The 22,327-nt window shown below is 39.7% G+C and overlaps 1 protein-coding gene and 1 non-coding gene across 34 annotated transcripts in view; one reads left to right on the top strand and one right to left on the bottom strand.

Moving 5' to 3' along the window:
- The window catches only part of TMCC1 (transmembrane and coiled-coil domain family 1), a 153,099-nt gene that overhangs the window by 97,612 nt on the left and 33,160 nt on the right, over positions 1 to 22,327 (bottom strand). For 16 of the 33 annotated variants that reach the window (XM_081526223.1, XM_081526236.1, XM_081526227.1 and 13 more), the window contains 2 exons: positions 11,545 to 11,600; positions 7,202 to 7,901 (listed from right to left, as the gene is read on the bottom strand). In XM_081526223.1, the coding sequence (XP_081382349.1) occupies positions 7,202 to 7,774 (573 nt within the window). In that variant the 5' untranslated portion in view covers positions 7,775 to 7,901; positions 11,545 to 11,600. Of the gene's footprint in view, positions 1 to 7,201; positions 7,902 to 11,540; positions 11,601 to 15,189; positions 15,287 to 22,327 lie in introns of those variants that run through there. The other 17 variants (XM_081526234.1, XM_081526235.1, XM_081526239.1 and 14 more) reach the window with 4 other exon arrangements.
- On the top strand, positions 257 to 360 carry LOC145522102 (U6 spliceosomal RNA). The gene has a single exon (XR_014065916.1). It is a non-coding gene; the product is annotated as a U6 spliceosomal RNA (small nuclear RNA).

Here is a 22,327-nt window from a genome sequence, read left to right as displayed (position 1 = left end):
CTCTGGACTCCCAATGCAAGAGGCCTGGGTTTGATTCCTGGTCAGGGAACTGGATTCCACATGCTGCAACTAAGACCTGGAGCAATGAAATAAATAAACAAGAAAAGTGATAGCTAAGCTCTAGTAACCACATGTGGACACTGTATTCTGTTTTGGAGACCATAATTTAAGAAGAATACTGACGAACTAGAACAACCAAGAGCCAATGGACCAGTATGACTAAGTATTCAAAATGATGATGTGATAGAACACTCCAGTGCTTGCTCCAGCAGCACATATACTAAAATTGGAACACAGAGTATAGTTATGTGGGCCCTGCACAGGGATGACACTCAAATTCCTGAAGCACTCCGTATTTTTCATGGGCCTCTGGGGTCCTTAGTGAATTGTTTAAAACACAGATTTACATCTGTGACTGCAGTTTCCTGATGGAACCCAGGGAGACTCCAAATTCATTTAGCATCCCAGAATCTCATTGCTAGAAGGCCATTCTTTAGGTTGGTTTTCTCCTTGAGCTTCCTCCAGGCATTACTGATGGCTACAAGATTAGTTTTGGCAAGTCCCACAACAGCAAAGGGCAGTAGTCAGAAGGATGACCTTTGTTACTCATCTGTAAAAGATGACCAGAGTTGTTTCAAAGTAGTAATGGAAGAAACCATACAAGGGTAGTGGGGAAATCAGCCTTCGTCACTGCTCACATTCAAAAAGCTTATTTAAGTTATTTTGAAAAAGAAAAGACTTTGTCCCCCTTTCTTGTCCCCTACTTGACAAGAACAATCATGTTCTTCAATTCTCTGACATACAAACAGGATAAAGAGGCAAGAAAGCTGAACACAGAATCAGAAGGAACCCAGGGATCTGGCCCTAGTATCACTCACAGTTAGCTGCATTACCTCAGGCTGTTTTTCCAAAATTTTTGGATCTGTAAAATGAGGAGCTTGCTTAGGCTTAGCCCATAGGCTTAACAGTCTTTGAGTTTTTGCTAAACACCTAGCAATAGCCAGCAATCTTTTGGCTGAAAATCATTTGTGTTGCAAGGGGCTCATTTTGTAAGCAAGGTTTCTAAATTCTTAGCTTCCTCATTACTATGATATCGAAATCTGTGTCAGGGCTCTTTACACCAGTAAGATGTTACTGTGATAAAATAAAATGTTACTGCCAGTTCTGTAGCTCAGTCAGTAAAGAATCCACCTGCAATGTAGAAGACCTGGGTTGGGAAGATCTCCTGGAGGAGGAAATGGCAACCCACTCCAGTATTCTTGCCTGGGAAACCCCATGGACAGAGGAGCCCGGTGAGCTACAGTCCATGGGGTCACAAGAATTGGACACAACTTTGCGACTAAACTACCACCAATAAATATTTTACTTGATCTTTGGCTAAAGATATGTTTTTGTAATATATAAACCAATAAATCCTTGCTAATTCTTTTTACAAAGAGATTTGTCCAAAGACTGATTTTTGAAATCAAACATCTTTTACATATTTTAAAGGATTCTATTTAGGAAACAAGATACTTTCAAACTCAAACCATACATAAAATGAGAGACACTAATGCCTAATAAATATATGCTGATCCTGAAGTATGAAATCTGGTCTGCTCCCATTGACTGACGAGATCACAGGTCATGATGATGTAACATCAAAGCAAGTCAAGTATTAACAAATACTTACTAAAGCCCAATATTGTGCTAACTTGCCAAAGTTGCCTATCTTTCTTTAGATAAAATGCTGTATTATGATCGTTGAAGAAAAGCCAATCTGTTCTAGTAATTATCTTCTATCATACATGATCCTGGTCTGTCCTTCTATTTATCTACCTGTGAGTCTTTGGGAAGCTAATAGTCACAAGACAAATTCTTGTAACAATGTTCTGGATTTAAAAAAAAAAAAGAAGAATAGTGGACTTTGGGGGCCCAAATTCTCCCTCCCTCCTAAGATTGAAGGCTACTGATAAAGTACTCAAATCCTTTGTGAATAAAAGGTGAAAGCAGAAGGTAGAGGCACATACTATGTTCCTTTAGAGGTCTAATTACTCTAAAGTCTCTATATATTTTGTAATATAAAGGAAAAGGAGGTTAAATTTAACTTAAACAGTGAACTTGACTTTGCATTATGCTGAGCCTTCGTCACAGAAGCTGCTGCTTGGAACAGAAGGAATACAACTCAGATGTTAAAAGCAAAACCAAATAAAACTTTGAGAGACATCCTTATGATGATAACTGTACATGGTAAGTCTACCAAGGTCAAGAACATCCTAGCTACACCTTCAATTCCATTCTTAGGACAATCGTATGTATTAAAAGTTAGCGTAAGATCATTAAGGATAATAAAGGTATCTTGTGAGTCACCACAGAAACATACTGCATTAAAACAAACATATACATTCTGGACCTTCTTGTAGCTCAGCTGGTAAAGAATCCACCTGCAAAGAGGGAGACCTGGGTTTGATCCCTGGGTTGGGAAGATCCCCTGGAGAAGGGAAAGGCTACCATTCCAGTATTCTGGCCTGGAGAATTTCATGGACTGTATAGTCCATGGGGTTGCAAAGAGTTGGACACGACTGAGCAACTTTCACTTCACTTCATACATTATAGACCTCTGAGTTAGGGTCAATAAGCGTAAAAGTTACTTCCTTTGGCATACAAGTTTTGTTCTATAAAGTATCTTTACTAGAGAACAACTGAAAAGTCAAAACAGATCTTCATCTCTGATTTATTCCTACTTTTCCATCCCATATCATTCCCTTGATAGCGAATAAAATATTCCCTTGATAGCATCAGCTACCAAACTGACACTAAATACACAAACGAGAAAGATCTCTATTGGTTTTCATTTACAAAATACAATTTTCAACGTTTTTGTTTTTAGGAAAACAGACATTATTTTACTAGTCCTCCCAAGCAGACTTTAGGACTTTCAATTTTATCTTGAATTATTTTTAAAAGTATTTATTTATTCATTTATTTGGCTGCACTGAGTCTCAGCTGTGGCATATGGGATCTTTAGTTATAGCATATGGGATCCAGTTCCTCGATCCGGGATTGAACCCAGACCCCACTACATTGGGAGCCTGGAGTTCCAGCCACCAGACCATGAGGGAAGTCACTTTATTTATTTTTTTTTAACTTTTATTTTTAATTGGAGGATAATTGCTTTATAATTTGTGTTCGTTTCGGCCATACAACAATATCTCTATTTTTAATTCTAACACTGTCGGTAAATTCTACCCACTCATCTATTGTCAATTCCATTTCCACAATTACCAATTCAGTTCAGTACTTTAAAAGAGGGCCTACTACTACTACGTATGATAGTCACTACTCAATCCAGCCCATATCCTAACAATTCCCTGAACTAGTGACTTCTCAAGGTATAATTCCTTCATTATTAATGGCCCGTCACAGTAGGAGTTATCTCCTCACTTCCACCTACTTCTCCTGGTCTAGGGGTACCACCTTGTGGTCAGCAACAGGAATTATCCTTCCCATTACCTCATCTCTTTCCCCTTTGGTAGAACATTACACCTAGGCTTTCTGGTTTTGCACACGGCTCAATTAATTCCATCTTACAAACCTCCCTTTCATTTGAACAGAGCAGAATGCCATCCTGCAGTAATTTACCACAGACAGTAGTGTTCCTTATTTATAAACCCTGGGGAATTCACACACGCTAAGTCTACAAGCTATTTGTTACTGAATGAGAAAGAATAGGTTTTAGTCTACACCTTCGACAAGGCCACTTAACATGACCATTTTAAAAGCTACATATAAACACAGTAAGTTTATTTAAAAAAAAAAAACACCACAGTAGGCCCCAAATGGAGTCGCTTTTGCTAATCCTCACATCATCAAACTGAGAACTAAATTAGTTTTTTGCCTCTCCCAGAAATGGACTCAAACCAGCCAACCAGGAACTTCTGATTAGCATTAGTTAGGTAACCCTTGCCATCCTCTGTAGGAAAGTAACCTAGCAATAACCAATACACTTTTTGGACGAGTGTAACTTCCTTGTTCCTGGTTCCTTCTGCCTAGAAGTCTTTCATTTTGTAGAGTTCTTCAGAGTTCGTTTCTATTTGCTCAGACTGAATGCTGCCCAATTCATGAATCGTCAAATAAAGTCAATAAAGATTCAGTTCAATTTTGCTTTTTTGAAAAGTACCAACACTTAGACCATACAACCTAAGTTTAAATAAGACATACAGATCAAATTCTCATTAGTAAGAACTAGTTCAAGTATTGCTCCTCACCCATCAGGTACGGTAGACGGGTGGCTACTGCTTACGGCCTAACGTGCACTATCATTTTCTCCCCTTTAACAATGCCAAAAAAAATCCAACTCCCGTAACTTTTCCTCATAGTACAGGTCTTTGAGACCTTACCCTTTGCTCTTCCCCCAGGTCTCCCTTCAGAGGTTTGGTCTGCTCTCTCACATCCTTCAGGTCTTTGCTTGTACATCACTGAGGTCTTCCCTGAACCCTCTGCTTAAAACTTCCCTCCCTTATCTTATCTTAAAGATAAGAAATCTTTACCTTCTTACGAAACTGTCATATCGTGCACTTTACTTATACGTTTTGTTTACCTCCTCTTAAACTTCTCCAGAGCGAGTATTTTTGTTTGTTTGATTCACTCATATATTCTCAGCGCCTAAGAATGTGGTGGGCAAAGTATGGGCCGAGGCCCAGACACTGTTCACCAGTCAAACCCCGGCATGCCCATTTATTTACATATTATGGGTGACTGCTTTCATGCTCCGACACAGCTGAGTAGTTGCAAGACGGAGCCTATGGTGGAAGATACTTACAATGACTACTTAACAGACGAAGTGTGCAGATCCCTTACCTAAAACAATGGTAGGTCAGACACTCAGTGTAACAATTACTGAACAAATGTATGAGCAAACAAACACGGGGGGAAATGTCTCCGATCCCACAGTATTTTATAAAGATACAACGGAAGAGCATCTAAACTGAGATATCACTATGAAGCCCTCCCCAGTCTGGCCACCTGTGACCTCTCTTACGCCATCTTGTACTACTGTCCCCCCTCACTCTGCTTTTCCACACTGGTCTTGCTATTCCCTGGACACGTCAGGCAGGGAATGTCAGCTCCTACCCTGGAGTTATTTCATCCGCCTGAGTACTTATCCCCCAGAGAGCCAGCCTCATGACTAATTTCTTCATCTCCTCAACTCTTCACTCAAACGTTACTTTCTCAATGAGCCTTACCTTACCTTATACTGCAACTCCCCTCCCCTCTGTACACACCCCTAACCTCCTTCTCTCTCCAATTTTGTTCTTTTCTTCCCATAATACTCATCACCTTTCATCGTAACATATTCATTTTTTATATCTATTGCACGTTTTCTTCCTTCAATACAGACTATGCCTCCATAATGGCACAAAGTTTTGCCTGTTTCATTTCCTGGTGTATTCTAACTACCTAGTAAACTGCCCAGTACATAGTTGGTATTTAGTAAGTATTGATCAATAATTAAATGAAAGATTACTCCATTTCAAAAACTTCTCCACGTACATTCTCAAACTCCCTAACTAGGTATCGTTTCTTGCTCCCTATCTATTTACTACTAATTCATCAAACCAACAATCCAAGGGCCAAAGTACTGGATGCATGCTCAGTCGCTCTGTCGTGTCTGACTCTTTGTGACCCCATGGACTGTAGCCCTCAAGATTCCTCTGTCCATGGGATTCTCCAGGCAAGAATACTGGAGTGGGTTGCCATTTCCTCCTCCAGGGGATCTTCCTGACTCAGGGATCAATCCTGCACCTCCTGCACTGGCAGGTGGATTCTTTACCACTGTGCCACCTAGAAAGCCCAAAGGATTGGCACAAGGAGTAAGACACACCCCTGCCCTTAGGTAATTCTTCTTTCTGCTCCCACCATCACGTCTTTGATCCAAACTACTGTCATCTCTCACCTGGACACGACAACCTTCTGGCTCATCTATCTGCATCCCACCTGGACCCACTCCAATCCACTCTTCACACCATAAACACAGTGATATTTTCTAATCACAGAGGTGAAATGCTTTGATACTACTCATTCCTCTTAAATGGAGAAAAACTCCTTAACACTGTCTACAAACCTCTGTATGAACTCCTTCCTATCTCCCTCTCCAGCCTTAACCACTGTGTGCTTGCATGTACACGCACACACACCTGCCATCCCATCCCTCATACTCAGTAAACATCCTTCCATCTTAGCACCTTTGCACCTGTAGTTCTCATCCCATCACCTAATTACCTTAGCTTACCCTCTAGATCTTTGTCATTTCCTCACAGAAGTGACACCCTTAACTAGGTCATAAGCTCCTATAAGAGGCTCTAGTAGCATGTGTCACGGATGAAACTTTAAATTTGCTCAGTGATATTGCCCCATCTGATAATAAACTCCATGAGAGTAAGGATCGCATCTTTTTCTGTTCACCACAGTATCCACAGTGACTGGAACATCTCATCATATGTTTGCTAAACAAATGACTGAATGAAAGCATAAGTCAAGATATGGAAAAAAGGAAAAACTTTAGAGGAAAAATAAAAAGCATGAGAAAGGAGTACTAGCTGTTAAGTTGTAGGAGGTAAAGAAGTCCACATGGGGTAAATCATGGGAGGTCCTGAGTATCATTTTAAGGAACTTTCTTTGCCCCTCAGGAAACGATGGAGTCAGTGACAGCTTTTTAAGCGGTGGAAATGACAATGACTTGTTTAGTATTTCAGATAGCTCTCACAAGCTGTGTCCAGCATGGAGAAAAAAAGAATTTGAAAGGGCAGTGAGACAGATGAAGGCCTAAACTAGGGCACTGATTTAGGACTGGAGAATGGGGGCAACCTTGGGGGTCATGTCATTAAGGAGCAAGAGCAATCCAGATAGCTCTAAGCTTGCCGACTGGGGTGGCTGGGGGCTCCAGAAATTCGGATTCAGTAATTCTTAAAACTCGTGGGCTGACTGCACTGGAATCATCTGAGGCGGTAGGTTAGGAAGCAAACAGGAATATAATCAGAAGCATTCATTATTAGCTATGACGATTACTATTCATCCCACTTATTTAATGAAAAGGGAAACTATCTTTGGCCACAGCCTCAGGGTACTTGATGAGATACTTCTTTTCAGTCACCCAGACAAAGTGTGCAGAGTACTAGATAAAAAGCACAAGAAGTTAACAGGTAATCTAACAGAAACTTACCCTCTCTGCAGACACCTCATCCCCCGGCAGACACGCAGCAGCAGTAGCGGCGGCACAAGCTATTTCCATCACCGCGGAGCTGGAAGGAGCGTCAGTAGTGGATGAAGACCTGGGTCGGCCGGACTGCATGACAGTTGCCATCTCCTGGCCAGATTTCCTGTTGATCTGGGGACTTCCCTTTGGGGCCTCTGGCTTGCCCCGCCTGCTGTGCAGGCTCGTCCCTCTCTTCATCTTGGGCGGCACGCGGATCTGCTGCAGGACACGATTCAGAGCTGTGGGGTGGGTGGGGACACCATCAGTCTCAGCACACGCGTTCTGGCTTTCCAGATCCATTTCAGGCTCTGGGTCTGCCTGAATCTGTTGCACATCGTGGGGAGACACGGACGACCTCCTGCGCTGGTGCTGGAAGAGATGCTTCAAGCCTTGGCCAATCACGTTAATGTTCTCCAAAGCATTGTGGGTCATTTTAGACAACTTTTGTTCTGATTCTGTTTGCTTTCTGGCCTCTGCATCTTGGGATTTGCCTCCGGGATCAGGGTCCTCAAATAACTGTTCACTGCCCGAAGGCTCCATCAGTAGACTTAATGTGCTTATTTGCAAACTCAAAATTTTTTTTAACACACCACGACTGTCAAATTAGGTAGGCATTGCTTCGACAGTAACTACACATGCAGCTGTGAGACGAAGGCTTCATGCCTATCTAATGTTAAAAAAAAAAAAAAAAGCTTGTATTATAAATCCATGCAGAAACTCCAGTGTTAAAACAATGAAAAACATGCCACTAGCCGAAGAAATAGACACTATCATTAAGCAATCTTTAATCAGAAGATTAAAAGATAGTTTTCTAGATAGTGGGTAATGATTATTTTCTAGAATAGGAGAAAAAGCTCCAAAACAAGTACAAAGAAAATGAAAACAGCATTGTTAAAAAAAAAACCCTATAAGTTGTAATATGAAGAAGAACTAAATACTAGAAGAGTCATCTTGGGATGGAAACCATAATAATATTTGAGAGAATAGCCATTACTTGGGGACACAAGAGAGAACAGAGCACAGAGCATTCAATACAGACAGTCTAGCTGAGGCAATTTAAACGATTCCTCTCAATCACAACCATAGTTAATTATCTGTATGCTGAAGCTCAATACAGTAAATTCAAAGAATAATCATGAAACGTGGATATCCCAACCTAACTGCATTGTGGATTTTAATGGAAAACAGGAATTTCTAGTTATCATTTATATTCATCAAGGTCACTGGCAACTAGAAGTGACAGGTTTGCTCTTTTGAGAAGAAAATGGAAACTAAAATCTTATAGGTTGGATTCTCTGCTGGAGCACAAACGACCTTTCGGTACAATGAGTACATGATCCAGAAAGAAACTGTCTTCAGAGACTAGAGCTTGGCTCAGCACCAGCGAACAAGGAAAGAGACTCAAAGGAATCCCTTTCTTTGAAAAGGGTCAACCCTGACAGTCGACAGAGGTTGCCCATGTACAGTCCATCCTCCATATGCACAGGTTCCACATCTGCAGATTCAACCAACCTCAGATGGAAAACATTTGGGGTGAAGGAGTTCTAGGATGATCCAAAGAGCAAACCTGAATTTGCCATGCTCACAGCAACTGTTTTCATAGCATTTATTTACATCATACTAGGTATTATAAATGCTCTAGAGATGATTTAAGGTATATGGGAGGATGTACATGGTTCTATGCAAATACTATGCCATTTCATATAAGAGACATGAGCATCTGAGGATTTCGTTATCTGCAGGAGTCCTGGAACCAGTCCTCCATGGGTACCAGGGGACGGCTGTATTCACACAAACTCAAAAGCAAAGAAGTGACACCGTAACTGGGTATGACTAAAAAGGAGAGAAAAAGAAAGGTCAAATAGCAACCAACACCAACATTAAGTTCAGGAAATTAAAAGGAAGTTGAAACTAAGAGATGTAAGGTCAACACAATTGCCATAGTTACGGAAGTCACATGCCAAAGAAAGGGAGGGTGTGGTAGGGATGAGATTTCTAATAGAAAACTTTTTAAAAAAAATTGAGTTTCTGCAAATATCTAAAACAAAACTGCATTAATGTACAGAACCTGCTAGAGAGGACAAAATGTGGTACGTGAAGTTCTTTATTTCTATATTTTACCTCAACCTTTTGTTCAAAGGGCTTTAAAACTCCCTGCGGTACACCAAGGACTTTGAACAGTTTGAAGCCACTACTAGGTTACTACCAAGTCTGAAGCACTTAGGGCGGTCATGGTCTGGGCATATGCAGACAGGCCTCTGGCCACCAAAAAGCAATCTGAAAGGCATAAATCAGTTGGATTTAAGAGGTCACTGTGACCTCCAGGCTGCTACAGTCCAAAGGGACAGGAATACAAATCCATCAGACCTTTCTTCCTGGTAACTTTTCTCAGACGACCTTCTCACCATGAACGTGGATGGGCGCCGTCACCGTGGCTTCGCGGACCACACTCTTTCATGCCTGTCTTCCCATCTCCTAACCTCTTCATAAACCATGTTGACAGGGTTAAAAATCTTTAACCAGTACCTTCCTACTATCTAAATACTACAAAATTCTTTGCTCCCAAACTAGGTAAATGAGGAGCAGTCACGAGGATGGGAAATTTCACTGCTTTTCACTCAAATTCTCTGTGGCCACACCAAAAACCTGCCACACCACTGGGGCCTCTCACCCTTTTCCTGACTCTGTGTTGCTTTTATTTTTCCTTTTCCCTTTGGGAGAGCCAAGAGAGCGGCCCTTAATCCTTCCGACATGAACAACTGTTTCGGGCTATATGGAGTTTTCTGGGGCTCCTTGTGGGCAAAAATGTTGTCAACAGTATATGTATTTAATTATCCTCACCTTCCCTCATGAGTTTCTAGCGCAGACTAACAGTTATTGAATTATTTTCACTCTGCAAAGCACTGAGCTTCTCAGACAAAAAGGGCTATGTAACCAAGATAATCCAGTAACTGTATATCAATTAACCTCTTCTTGCACTGGAATATTTAGACCCTGAGAAGACAGAAGATGTGAAAGCAGCAGGCTGATAATGAGGAAGTGATTTACTTTTTTTCCTTATGTATATTGCATTAGCTAAGTAATACAACAGATTTTTTTGTTGCTGCTGTTTTTGAAAGTAAAATATATAAAATAAGTTTCTCCCATGAGAGTAAAAGATACTATAAAGAGAGGAATGGTGTCAAGGTTCGTTAGAAAACCAAACAATCTACTTGGCTCATATATGAACATACAAGGAATTTATTACTCAGCAGATCAACTTCACTGGGCAGTGTTATAAACTAATCAGGTAGTCACCTGCTTCTTGGTTTTAAAAAATGGAGAATATGGTACATTTTTAAATGTCAGTATCTTCATTTGAGATTTCATTAGCATGTCTATACCATTTATTCTCATATAATTCAAAAGGATGATGAATTATAAAGATATGCCAGCATTTGGAGAAAACCCTAGAAACAGAGTGTCGATTTCCACGCCAAAGCTTGCATAGGCTATCTACATGGCTGCACAGATTACCTAGTAGAGGAGTAGTCAATTCTGGGGTTTCTAAAGGCAAAACACACCTTCATGATACTAACAGAAGCTTACCTAACACAGAACACCAAAGAAACCTAAACCGAGCTTTAAGCACCAAATTGTTAGATAAGAATTTTGAAAAACAACCTGTTGCATTGACTGTAAAATGTAATGCTATAATCATATAAAACTTGTGACAGGAAGAAAGCAAGCACTAAAATAATTCAATAATGTGAATGTTTTTTAGGACTCCCCTATTTTCTTCTGTAAGACAGTAGTAAAACTCAAATGAATAATAACTGTTGTTCAGCTTATAAAACTTCCCAAACAACCGTATTGCAATCTCTGGTTTAACACGAACAAGTTCAACTGTAAAGCTAAGTGTTCTTTCATAAGACAGAAATGTTGGCTTTTCTTTTATTCACAGGGCTTCTCTGAAAAGTAAAGTCTTTCTAAGTAAACCTGAGGAAACCAGTAACAAGTAAAGGGAACAAAAGGATATGGGAGAAAGGGGGCAGGAGGAAGGGGTGAAAAGTGGGGGAAAAAGAGGAGGAAATGGTAGCCACTGACAAACCAGGTATTTCAGAAAACTTCGTTAAATTCTCAGAATTTTTAACAATTTTCTACAACAGTTTTGGGAAAAAAAAATTCAAATTATATATGAACTATCTTTCTTTTTTTTTCAAGTTGTTATTCCCAACTTTTTAGTTTTCTTGATAGACACAGTGACCAAAGCCTTTTGGTTTGGCTATGAACCAAATTATTTCACTGACGCTAACGAGTTGGATACTTGCCTTTATCACTCTTCCTCAAGCACTTCTAAGGTGTTCTGGGATCCTTTTAGGGAAAGCTGAAAAGCAAACATTAAGAATTACAAAGTAGGAAACTTAGAAGAGGGAAATTTATTTATATAAACATAGGAAAAAACTGAGTATACACGTAACAAAATGGTAACATTTATCTCTCAGTGGTAGTAGTGCAGGGTGATTTTTTCTAGTGTTTTTCAGTATTTTCTCATTTTGCAAAGAAATAATGAAAAAAAAACTATAATCAAGAAAAAACACTTTGGGGAAAAAGTAACTTGTCAATAATTGAAAAAAGAAAGTAGCCTATTTCATAAATATTTTTACACTATGATACTGAATTAGGAATGGACAGTCTTTGAATTCTAATCTTAAAGTAAAATGAAACGCAAAATAAGTGTGTTAGTCGCTCAGTCATGTCTGATTCTTTGCGACCCCGTGGACTACAGCCCGCCAGGCTCCTCTGTCCACAGGATTCTACAGGCCGGAATACTGGATTGGGTTGCCGTTCCTACTCCAGGGGATCTTCCTGACCCAGGGATTGAATCCAGGCCTCCCACATTGCAGGCAGATTCCTTACCAATATGAAAAGAAGTATAATTTTATAAGCAAGTATCTTTCAAGTAGCTTCCAATTCTCCATCCACAATTTTGCGTTCAAAAGCAACTCTTAAAAACTATGTCTACCATGAATAATTGAGGCACAAGATTCACCAAAATGGAAAATTGCCTGGAAAACAGCCATTACCAGAGGCAATATACTTAGGCACGTGTTTGGGGGGCATCTGCTTTGTGCTCCGAATTACACAAACAAAGCATCCTATCTTACTTTCAAGGAACTAATCTAGGATGGAAAGTAAGTTTACATACTTTAAACTTAAGAGAAACAGCACAAAACAACATAATTAAGTGCTAGAATGTGTAAGGACAACTGTGATTACAGCAGAAGTGGAAGAAATCAGATTACATTTGCCTCAAAAAGTTTCAAAAAGAAAGAAGCTTTCACTGAACTTTGAAAGATGAGAAGATGGATGAATAAGCAGGAAGATATAGGCCAAGATTCCCAGCTACAGACCAGTAAACACAGCACAAAGCAGTATACATGCTGTACGTCGGGGGGCCAGTGAAGAGGCCAGATGACTGTACTGGGGGATACTCATTCTGAGTCATCTGGAGAACTGAGCGGCTGGTGGGCAGATGTGAGGGAGGACTTTCCATCTTTAACTTTTTCTACCTTTCGAAGTGTATACATTATGACTATTCTTATGTTGGGGAAAAAATAAACTTACATATTTGAAAAAAAAGAAAGTAAATATACGTTTTAATCTCAAGAGTAAACATTTAAAAATGGTAGAAAAGGATATAACTATTGTGCTAACAGAACAGAAAAACAGAATTAAATTATGCAAATGAATACAAAAAGGAGGGAAAGCAAGATTGCAGATAAGACATATAAAAAGGAAAATGTAAGATATCAAATCCAAACCCAAATATTCCCGTAATTATATTAAATATAAGTGGACCAAAAGAAAAAGATTATCATACTAAATAAAAAACAGAAACCCCTGGTGGTCCAGTGGTTAGGACTCGGCACTTTCACAGCAGTGGCCTGGTTCATTCCCTGGTTGGGGAACTAAGATCCCACAAGCCCTGTGACGTGGCCAAAAAAAAAAAAAAATGCCTCTATTATGATGCGTAAAAGAATCATGCCAAATATAGAGAACAATTAAAATAAAATGTATAGAAAGGGTTAACAAACATAATCTAAACAAAAGCTGCTCAAGCTTTATTAGTAGTACTCAAAGCAGACTATAATTCAAAAAGCATTAGCAGAGGTAATATAATTCATAGGATTAAATGCAGAATTCATTAGAGAGACATAACTTAAAATTTATATGCAAGTAATAACACAGCCTCCAAATGCATAAAGCACAACTTAGCAGAACTACAAGAAGTGAAATATATCTATAATCATAATGGAGAAGTTTTTAACATCTCTCATAATTGATAGAATAAATGACCTAAATCGGAGGAAAAATAGAGTTACAGATTTGAATAGCACGGTTAACAAACTGGGGACCTAAACAGACATTTGTATGAGACAGTACCTAATAACTGCAGAATACTCTATCAAGCTCAAAGAGATCACTTACAAAAAGTGACCCATATGCTGAGCACTAAAGCAAGTCTCACAAGTTATTCTCTAACCACAACGTGGACTCCTAAGGTTCAGAATGAGTGGATGAAACCACACTCTCCCCACCATCCACAATGTCTCCTGACCCAACCTGGAGGCAATGCAACAGGGATGGAGCAACACAGAGGCTGGACAATCATCTAAAATCCTAGAGGTAAAGCTTTCTTTCTAACCAAAGGAAATACAGCCCCAAGAGCATGAAAGAATTCCACTGCAGTGAGGAAGATTAAATAACAAATTTTGACCAATTGCTGAAGACTGAATGTGGGCTAGCATGAGAGTGCAAAGTCTTGAGGGACTGCAATCATGGGAGGGTCTCTACCCTATTACAGGCTTTTCTGCCAGGAACCTCAAAAAGCTGTGTGTGGGGTGGGCGGTGGGGGAGTGGGGACAGAATCTGAGAGAATGCAAAGAAGCTCCTTATCCCTGCCCCCACCCTTGTGGAGCTTGGCAGTCAAAGCCAATCAGCCCAGATCTATCTCGCCTATTAGCTTAGGGACTTCCCTGGCGGTCTAGTTTGGTTAAGCCTCCGTGCTTCTGCTGCAGGGGGCACGAGTTTGATCCCTGTTCAGGGAATGAAGATTCTGCATGCCACACGGCGAGGCCAAAAAAGTAAAATACAGAAGCAGAGAAGGCTGCTTTGAGTAGGAAATTCAAACAAAAAATAAACTACTATTGGTTAAACTCTATTAAAAAAAAAAAACACTTTAGCTTAAAAAAGGGGAGGGGATATAAAACCTAAGACAGACACAGCAGCTGAGGAAGAGAAGAGAAGGGAAATAACTCCACCCCTAGAAATAGAAAGTTTTATGAAGGCCACACCTCTGAGACCCAGGTTCTAGTGCCTGCCTAAATTTGAGGCCTACCAGACCATCACAGAACTCCCCTCACCCTCCACTCTCATGCTAACAGTTCAGTTCAGTTCAGTCGCTCAGTCATATCTGACTCTTTGCAACCCCATGGACTGCAGCACGCCAGACTTCCCTGTCCATCATAATCTCTTGGAGCTTGCTCAAACTCAGGTCCATTGAGTCGCTGATGCCATCCAACTATCTCATCCTCTGTCAGCCCCTTCTCCTCCTGCTTCAATCTTTCCCAGCATCAGGGTCTTTTCCAATGAGTCAGTTCTTCCCATCAGGTGGTCAAAGTATTGGAGTTTCAGCTTCAGCATCAGTCCTTCCAATGAATATTCAGGACTGATTTCCTTTAGGATGGACTGGTTGGATCTCCTTCCAGTCCAAGGAACTCTCAAGAGTCTTCTCCAACACCACAGTTCAAAAGCATCAATTCTTTGGCACTCAGCTTTCTTTATAGTCCAACTCTCACATCCATACATGACCACTGGAAAAACCATAACTTTGACTAGACAGACCTTTGTCAGCAAAGTAATGTCTCTGAGTAAAAATAACAATGGAATATAGCTGCAAGAAACAAACTCACTGTGTGAAATACCACAAAGAGAAAATCCAAAGCTAAGCAGGGATATAATGGACACTAGGGAAAGTTGAAGTCTTTGGTTTCCATGGCAACAACATGTATCAATGCTGGTAACCATAGCAATAATACACTTTAAACATAGACCAACCCCTAACAGATTAATTTAAATTCTACCTTAAAGGCCCAGCAGAAGGAAGCTTGCAGTCTTCTCCAAGCATATCAGACATTCACCTCAGTATTTCCTGTTCTACACAAAATGGACATGTTTCAACAAGAACTTATGAAGCGTGCCAAAGGCGGTAATAAAAACATAGTTTGCAGAAACAAAGCAATCATCAGAACTAGACTCAGATATGCCATAGGTATGAGAATTACCAGAGAACTTAAAATATGATTAATATGGTAAAGGATAATGGAAAAGGTAGACAGCAGGCAAGATCAGACAGGTAATTTTACAAAGACATGGAAATCATAAAGAATAAAGTGGAAATCCTAGAAAGAAAAATATGGTAATAAACAACAAATTCTTTCAGTAGATTTGAAACCAGCTAAAAAAAGAATCAGTGAACTTGAAGACAGGCTCACAGAAATTACTCAAATTGAAATGTAAAGATGAAGTAAACAACAAATTCTTTTAGTTGATTTGAAACAGCTAAAAAAAGAATCAGGGAACTTGAAGACAGGCTCAAAGAATTTACTCAAATTGAAATGTAAAGAAGTAGGAAAATAAAACAAGAGAAAACATCCAAGAACTGTGGGAAAATATCAAATAGTGTAATATAGTCAGAATGCCTGGAGAAGAAAGAACAGAGCAGAAGAAATATTTGAATGGTGAAGTGACAAGACATCAAACTACAGATTTAAGAAGGTCCAAAGGTGTCAAACAAGACTTAAAAAAACAAAAAAACAAAAAACTAGGCATATCATATTCAAATAGCTGAAAGGAAAAAGGGAAATCTTGAAGGCAACCAGAGAGGGGAAAACATAATATATATAGAGGAACAAGGATAAGGATTATAATAACCTTGCTGTCAGAAACTTTGCAAGCAAGATAATAGGGGTTTAGAAACTTTAAAATGTTGAACGCAAAAGACTGTTCAACAAGTATTCTATATCTAGTGACAATATCCTTCCTAAGTGAAGAGGAAATAAAGACTTTTCCAATGTGTGAGGAGTGCACTTTTTGGTGCAGCCACTATGGAAAACAGTATGGAGTTTTCCCTAAAAAGCTATCAAGAAAAAAGAACTGCCATATGACCCAGCAATACCACTCTTGGACATACATCTGGAGAAAACTCTAATTCAAAAGGGTACATGCACCTCAATAGTCACAGCAGCACTATGAGTGATAACCAAGGCCCGGAAGCGACCTGAATGTCCATCAGCAGAGGAATGGATACGGAGAAGGCAATGGCACCCAACTCCAGTACTCTTGCCTGGGGAATCCCAGGGACGGGGGAGCCTCGTGGGCTGCCATCTATGGGGTTGCACAGAGTCGGACACGACTGAAGTGACTGAGCAGCAGCAGAGGAATGGATAAATAAGATAAATGGATAAATGGATAAATAAGCAGCATATGCACACAATGGTAAACTACTCAGTCATAAAAAGAATGAAGTAATGCCATTTGCAGCAAAAAGGACAGACCTAGAGAGTATCATACTAACTGAAGTAAGTCAGAAAAGACAAATATCACAGAATATCACTTATATGTGGAATTCAAAAAAAATTATACAAATGAACTTATTTACAAAACAGAAACAGACTCACAGAGAAAACAAACTTACAGTTGCCAAAGGTGAAAGTGGGTGACGATAAACTGGGAAATTAGGGCTTAAAAGATATACACTACTAAAACAGATAAACAAGGCCTACTGTACAGCACAGATAACTATGTTCAATATCTTGTAACAACCTAAAATGGAAAAGAATCTAAAAGGAATATATATACACATATATGTATAACCAAATCAGTTTGCCGTACACAAGAAACTAACACAACATTGTAAATCAGTTCAGTTCAGTCGCTCAGTCGTGTCGGACTCTTTGTGACCCTATGGCCTGCAGCACGCCAGGCCTCCCTGTCCATCACCAACTCCCGGAGCTTGCTCAAACTCATGTCCATCAAGTTGCTGATGCTATCTAACCATCTCATCCTCTGTCATCCCCTTCTCCTCCTGCCTTCAACCTTTCCCAGCATCAGGGTCTTTTCCAATGAGTCCATTCATCACATCAGGTGGCCAAAGTATTAGAGCTTCAGCTTCAGCATCAGTCCTTCCAATGAATATTCACGACTGATTTCCTTTAGGGTTGACCGGTTTGATCTCCTTGCAGTCCAAGGGATTCTCAAGAATTTTCTCCAGCACCACAGTTCAAAAGCATCAATTCTTCAGCACTTAGCTTTCTTTATAGTCCAACTCTCACATCCATACATGACTACTGGAAAAACCATAGTTTTGACTATATGGAACTCTGTCGGTAAAGTAATGTCTTTGCTTTTAATATGCTGGTGTGTGAGATGAGTGTAACTGTGAGGTAGTCTGAACATTCTTTGGCATTGCCTTTCTTTGGGATTGGAATGAAAACTGATCTTTTCCAGTCCTGTGGCCGCTGCTGAATTTTCCAACTATACTTCAATTAAAAAATCGTAATTCCAAATTTCTTACATCAAGTATTCATGATATGTATTCAAAACAGGAAAGAATACTCAAAATAAACATATAATAGTGTTTATTATTAATTAATGCTACATATAAATAGCAGGCTTCCCAGGAGGCTCAGTGGGTAAAGACTCCACCTGCAATGCAGGAGATGCAGCTTCAATCCCTGGGTCAGGAAGATCCCCTGATGGAGGGCATGGCAACCCACTCCAGTATTCTTGCCTCAAGAATTCCATAACAGAGGAGTCTGGAGGGCCACAGTTCATGGGGTCACTAAGAGTCAGACACGACTGAAGTGATTGAGCACGTACACACACATAACATAAATGTTACATTTCAATATGCCTTCAGAATGTCAAACTCTGCTCAACTGACTCAGAGCCAATCTTAAATCTCTCTAGAGTAAATGGATAAACACAAAGTTTAGAAATAAAACTTAGTCATGTTTTTTGGATTTTAAAAACATCTTCAACTTATGCTCTTTCTCCTTCACTGTAGGTCATTTGAAATGGTTTCAGTGGTAACACATACTTTATGCTTTGCTACACTGCAAATTTATTCAACAGTTCTATTCTTGAAGTCATTATTTCTTCTCATGCTTCTGTTTTATAAAGGACAACATTTTTCCGGCTACCTCCTAAGGGTATTTGTGATTTAGCAACATCTTTTCCCAGCCCGGTCATTCACACTCAAAACAAACCTTTCTCTTGACCTCTTTGGTTTATAAATGCATAGACAAGAAACCCAAGAGTTGAGTCAGAAATGAGAAAGACATAATCAAGTAAGCTCAATAGATATTTACTACTTTGAAAAATGAAATCACCTCAGTCACAAATATAGCATTATCCCATTTCCTTGAGTTGGGCTTCCCTTGTAGCTCAGATGGTAAAGAATCTGCCTGCAATGCGGGAGACCTGGGTTAAGTCCCTGGGTTGGAAAGATCCCCTGGAGAAGGGAAAGGTTATCCACTCCAGTATTCTGGACTGGAGAAGTCCATGGGGTCACAAAGAGTCAGACACGACTGAGCAACTTTAGCTTCACTTCACTTGAGTTTACTCAGTAAATATGGCCGAAGGAAGAGGACCTGACTAGAAGCACAGTGACTACAAAGAATGGGTAGCTCTAGTGCCTTGGCTTAAACTGTTCTGTGAATGAATGAACATGCAAACATGAGAATACAAGATACTAAGATACAGTGCTCTATTAAAAAGTGAGAAATACAGTCAAAGTGAGACTGTCCAGTGAGTAGTTGTTAACTACAAGACAACAAATGCACTGGTAGAATCTGTCTGCTGTATTTGGAACTATGGAATCTATTTAAGGTTTGCAACTTCCAGGGGAAGGCTTGGACAGAAAGTTGCATTTAATTTCAACTCCTAGCACTGTAGCAGCTACACAGCTTCCTCTAGCAACACGGAAGTCAGCTGTGCAAGGTTCCAGAGCAGCTTGGACACAGCTTATGGGAGCTAGGGTGGGCAGAAAAGACTCTGTCCTCCATATGCCACAGATCTATGTGATCTATGCTCTGACCACCAACTGTTGCTTCTGATCATAAAAATGCAGAGACAGGTGCTCATTTTTGTTGCACCTTTCCTCCCCATCCCTCTGATGCCCGGTAGTTGCAAGGCCCTCTCTCTCCAGCTAAGTGACTTCAAAGGGATTTATTTAAAGGACTGGTATCCTTCTTTCCAATACTCTGGCCACCTGATGTGAAGAACTGACTCACTGGAAAAGACCCTGATGCTGGGAAAGATTGAAGGTGGGAGGAGAAGGGGATGACAGAGTATGAGATGGTTGGATGGCATCAGCAACTTGATGGACATGAGTTTGAGCAAGCTCTGGGAGTTGGTGATGGACAGGGAAGCCTGGTGTGCTACAGTCCATGGGGTCACAAAGAGTCGGACAGGACTGAGCGACTGAACTGAACTGACCTGACCCTTTTTTCCCCAATCCATCTCCCTACCCCTTACCCCCACTATTGGTAGCCAGACACTGAAGACTAAGACATTCAAAAGCAACTGCATACACATTCTTCTGAAATATACGTGGGATACATTAAGGACAGACCACATAGTAGCTCACAAATTAAGTCTCAATATATTTTAAAAGACATACAAACTATCTTCAATCAGAATGGGATGAAGTTAGAAAATAACAACAGAAAGATAACTGGAAATTCACAAATTTGTGAAAATTAAACCACACACTATTAAATTAACAAATGAATCAAAGAAATCACAAGGGAAATTAGCAAAAACTTAGAGACGAATGAAAATGAAAACATGACATTCTAAAACCTACGGGTCACTTAGAAAGCAGTATTGAGGCAGTATTTTATAGACTATAAATCCCCGCATTAACAAAACAAGAAAGATCATAAATCAAAAAACACAATTTTATAACTTACAGAACTAGAAAAAGAGGAATTAAACCCAAAAGTAGAGAAGGGAGGAAATAAAGAAGATGAGAGCAGAAATCAATGAAACAGAGAAGAGAAAAACAATAGAGAAAAATCAACGAAACTAAAAGCTGATTCCTTGAAAACATCAACAAAACTGACAAACTTTGAGCTAGAATGACTACTAAAGAAAAGAGGACAGACTCAAAATCAGAAATGAAAGTGAGGACATTACTATCAATTCTATGGGAATAAAAAGGATTACCATAGTATATTATGAACAACTGTGTGCCAACAAATTGTACAACCAAGATGAAATGGAAACATTCCTAGAAACACAAAATATACCAAGACTAACTCAAGACTTTGAATAGACCTACAAAGAGTAAGGAGATTGAACCACTCATCAAAAATCTCTTGACAATTTAACAGTAAGATGTAAGAAAGAAAAGTGAAAATGAAGATTGCTTAGTTGTGTCTGACTCATTGCCACATCCATGGGATTCTCCAGGCTGGGATACTGGAGTGGGTAGCCTTTCCCTTCTCCACGGGATCTTCCCAACCCAGGGATCCAAGGCAGGTCTCCTGCATTGCAGGCAGACTCTTCACCAGCTGAGCCACCAGGGAAGCCTAAGATGTAAGAAAGGTTACATTTAATGCAAAATTGTAAATTCTTTTCTAATTAACACTCAGATTAGGTGTCATTTGAAAACTGTTAGTACTTTACTGAAAAGTCTGCATTTCTTTTGTAAAGAAAGATAAATGCGTAATATGTAACTAAGGCTAAGTTCTGATAGAAAATAATATGGAACAATACTACTACCTCATCAATTCATGTTCTTGTACTTAACACTGTTCAAACATAGACTGTCCTGTCCTTTTGTCTGTACTTTTAAATGCCTTAAAAATGCAAGATGTAATATCCTAGCTGGATCCACAGAAATTAGAAAAGAATCCTACTTTTTTTTTTCCCACTATGCTTTCCTGAAACCAGAAGAGAAAGCTTATTTTATATCCATCTCACTCATGTTTTAACAGTATCCACCCAGGCCAGAGCTAAGATATATTTAATCTCACATTCTGTCTTCCTATCACACCAAGTCCCTTCCATGAACTAACTTGCCTCCAAAAACCTGACAGTGGCTGCTGAGATGAGGCAAAGGTTTAATCACTGGGCCGTACTCACAGAAAACTAAACCAGTGAACCCAACACCTGTTCAACAGTGGGATTTCTCAGGTGGGCTTTTTTCCCCTCCTGGAGCAATCTATACAACAATTTTCCAAACTGCACTCACAATGCATTCATTCCCAGGATCACTACTCTGAAGGCATATAAATAAACCATGGCACAGCCAGAGCCCACCAAACCTGTTTTGACAGATCCAGGCCAAGCAATTGCAAAGCTTCTGACTGTGCACCTCCACAGGCCTATATGACACCAGCCTTTGGCTCCAGCTTAGGTTCCTTTCCTTCCTGTGGGCCTAGTGCTGGCTTTTGAGGAAAGAAAAATAAAGCTGTCGACCGAGTGGTTCAAACTTCCAGCAGGATAAACAGAAAAAGACTGTTATACAAATTCCTTCAAACGAGTGTCTGCTCAGGCAACTTAAAGTTATAAAAGACAATACAATGAAAATTCAATATATTTTAACTTTTTTAATGATTAAAAGAATAATACTCAAATATGCTACTTTCATCAAACTATAAACCAGCCAGCATGAGTAAAGAACAATACAACTCGAAGCCAAATAATACTAGGCAGAGAGCTATTTTTATTTTGCTATGTTGATTTCAATAGGTAACATGCTCCTGAGCGATGAGGTCTTTTTCATCTTGACATTTTACAAAATTCTAGATTAAAAATAGATGGTTTATGGAAGGGGAAGGGATTATTAGGTACGGAGAGTTTATTATTATTAAGGGCAAATATCAATTAATAATGCATCCTTAATTATTTGCCAACATGAGAAACATGAGCAAGAGGACAGTATTTCTGGAAAGCATTAAAATTACAGATCTAATCATTCATTCAGGAAGCACTACCCAATGCCTACTCTCTGGTTAAAACTTCAGTACACATCAACAC

Source organism: Giraffa tippelskirchi, chromosome 9, assembly GCF_054371585.1.
Source record: "Giraffa tippelskirchi isolate mGirTip1 chromosome 9, T2T-mGirTip1v1.2.pri, whole genome shotgun sequence".
Classification (NCBI taxonomy): Eukaryota; Metazoa; Chordata; class Mammalia; order Artiodactyla; family Giraffidae; genus Giraffa; species Giraffa tippelskirchi.
This window is presented reverse-complemented; position numbering and strand designations above follow the sequence as displayed.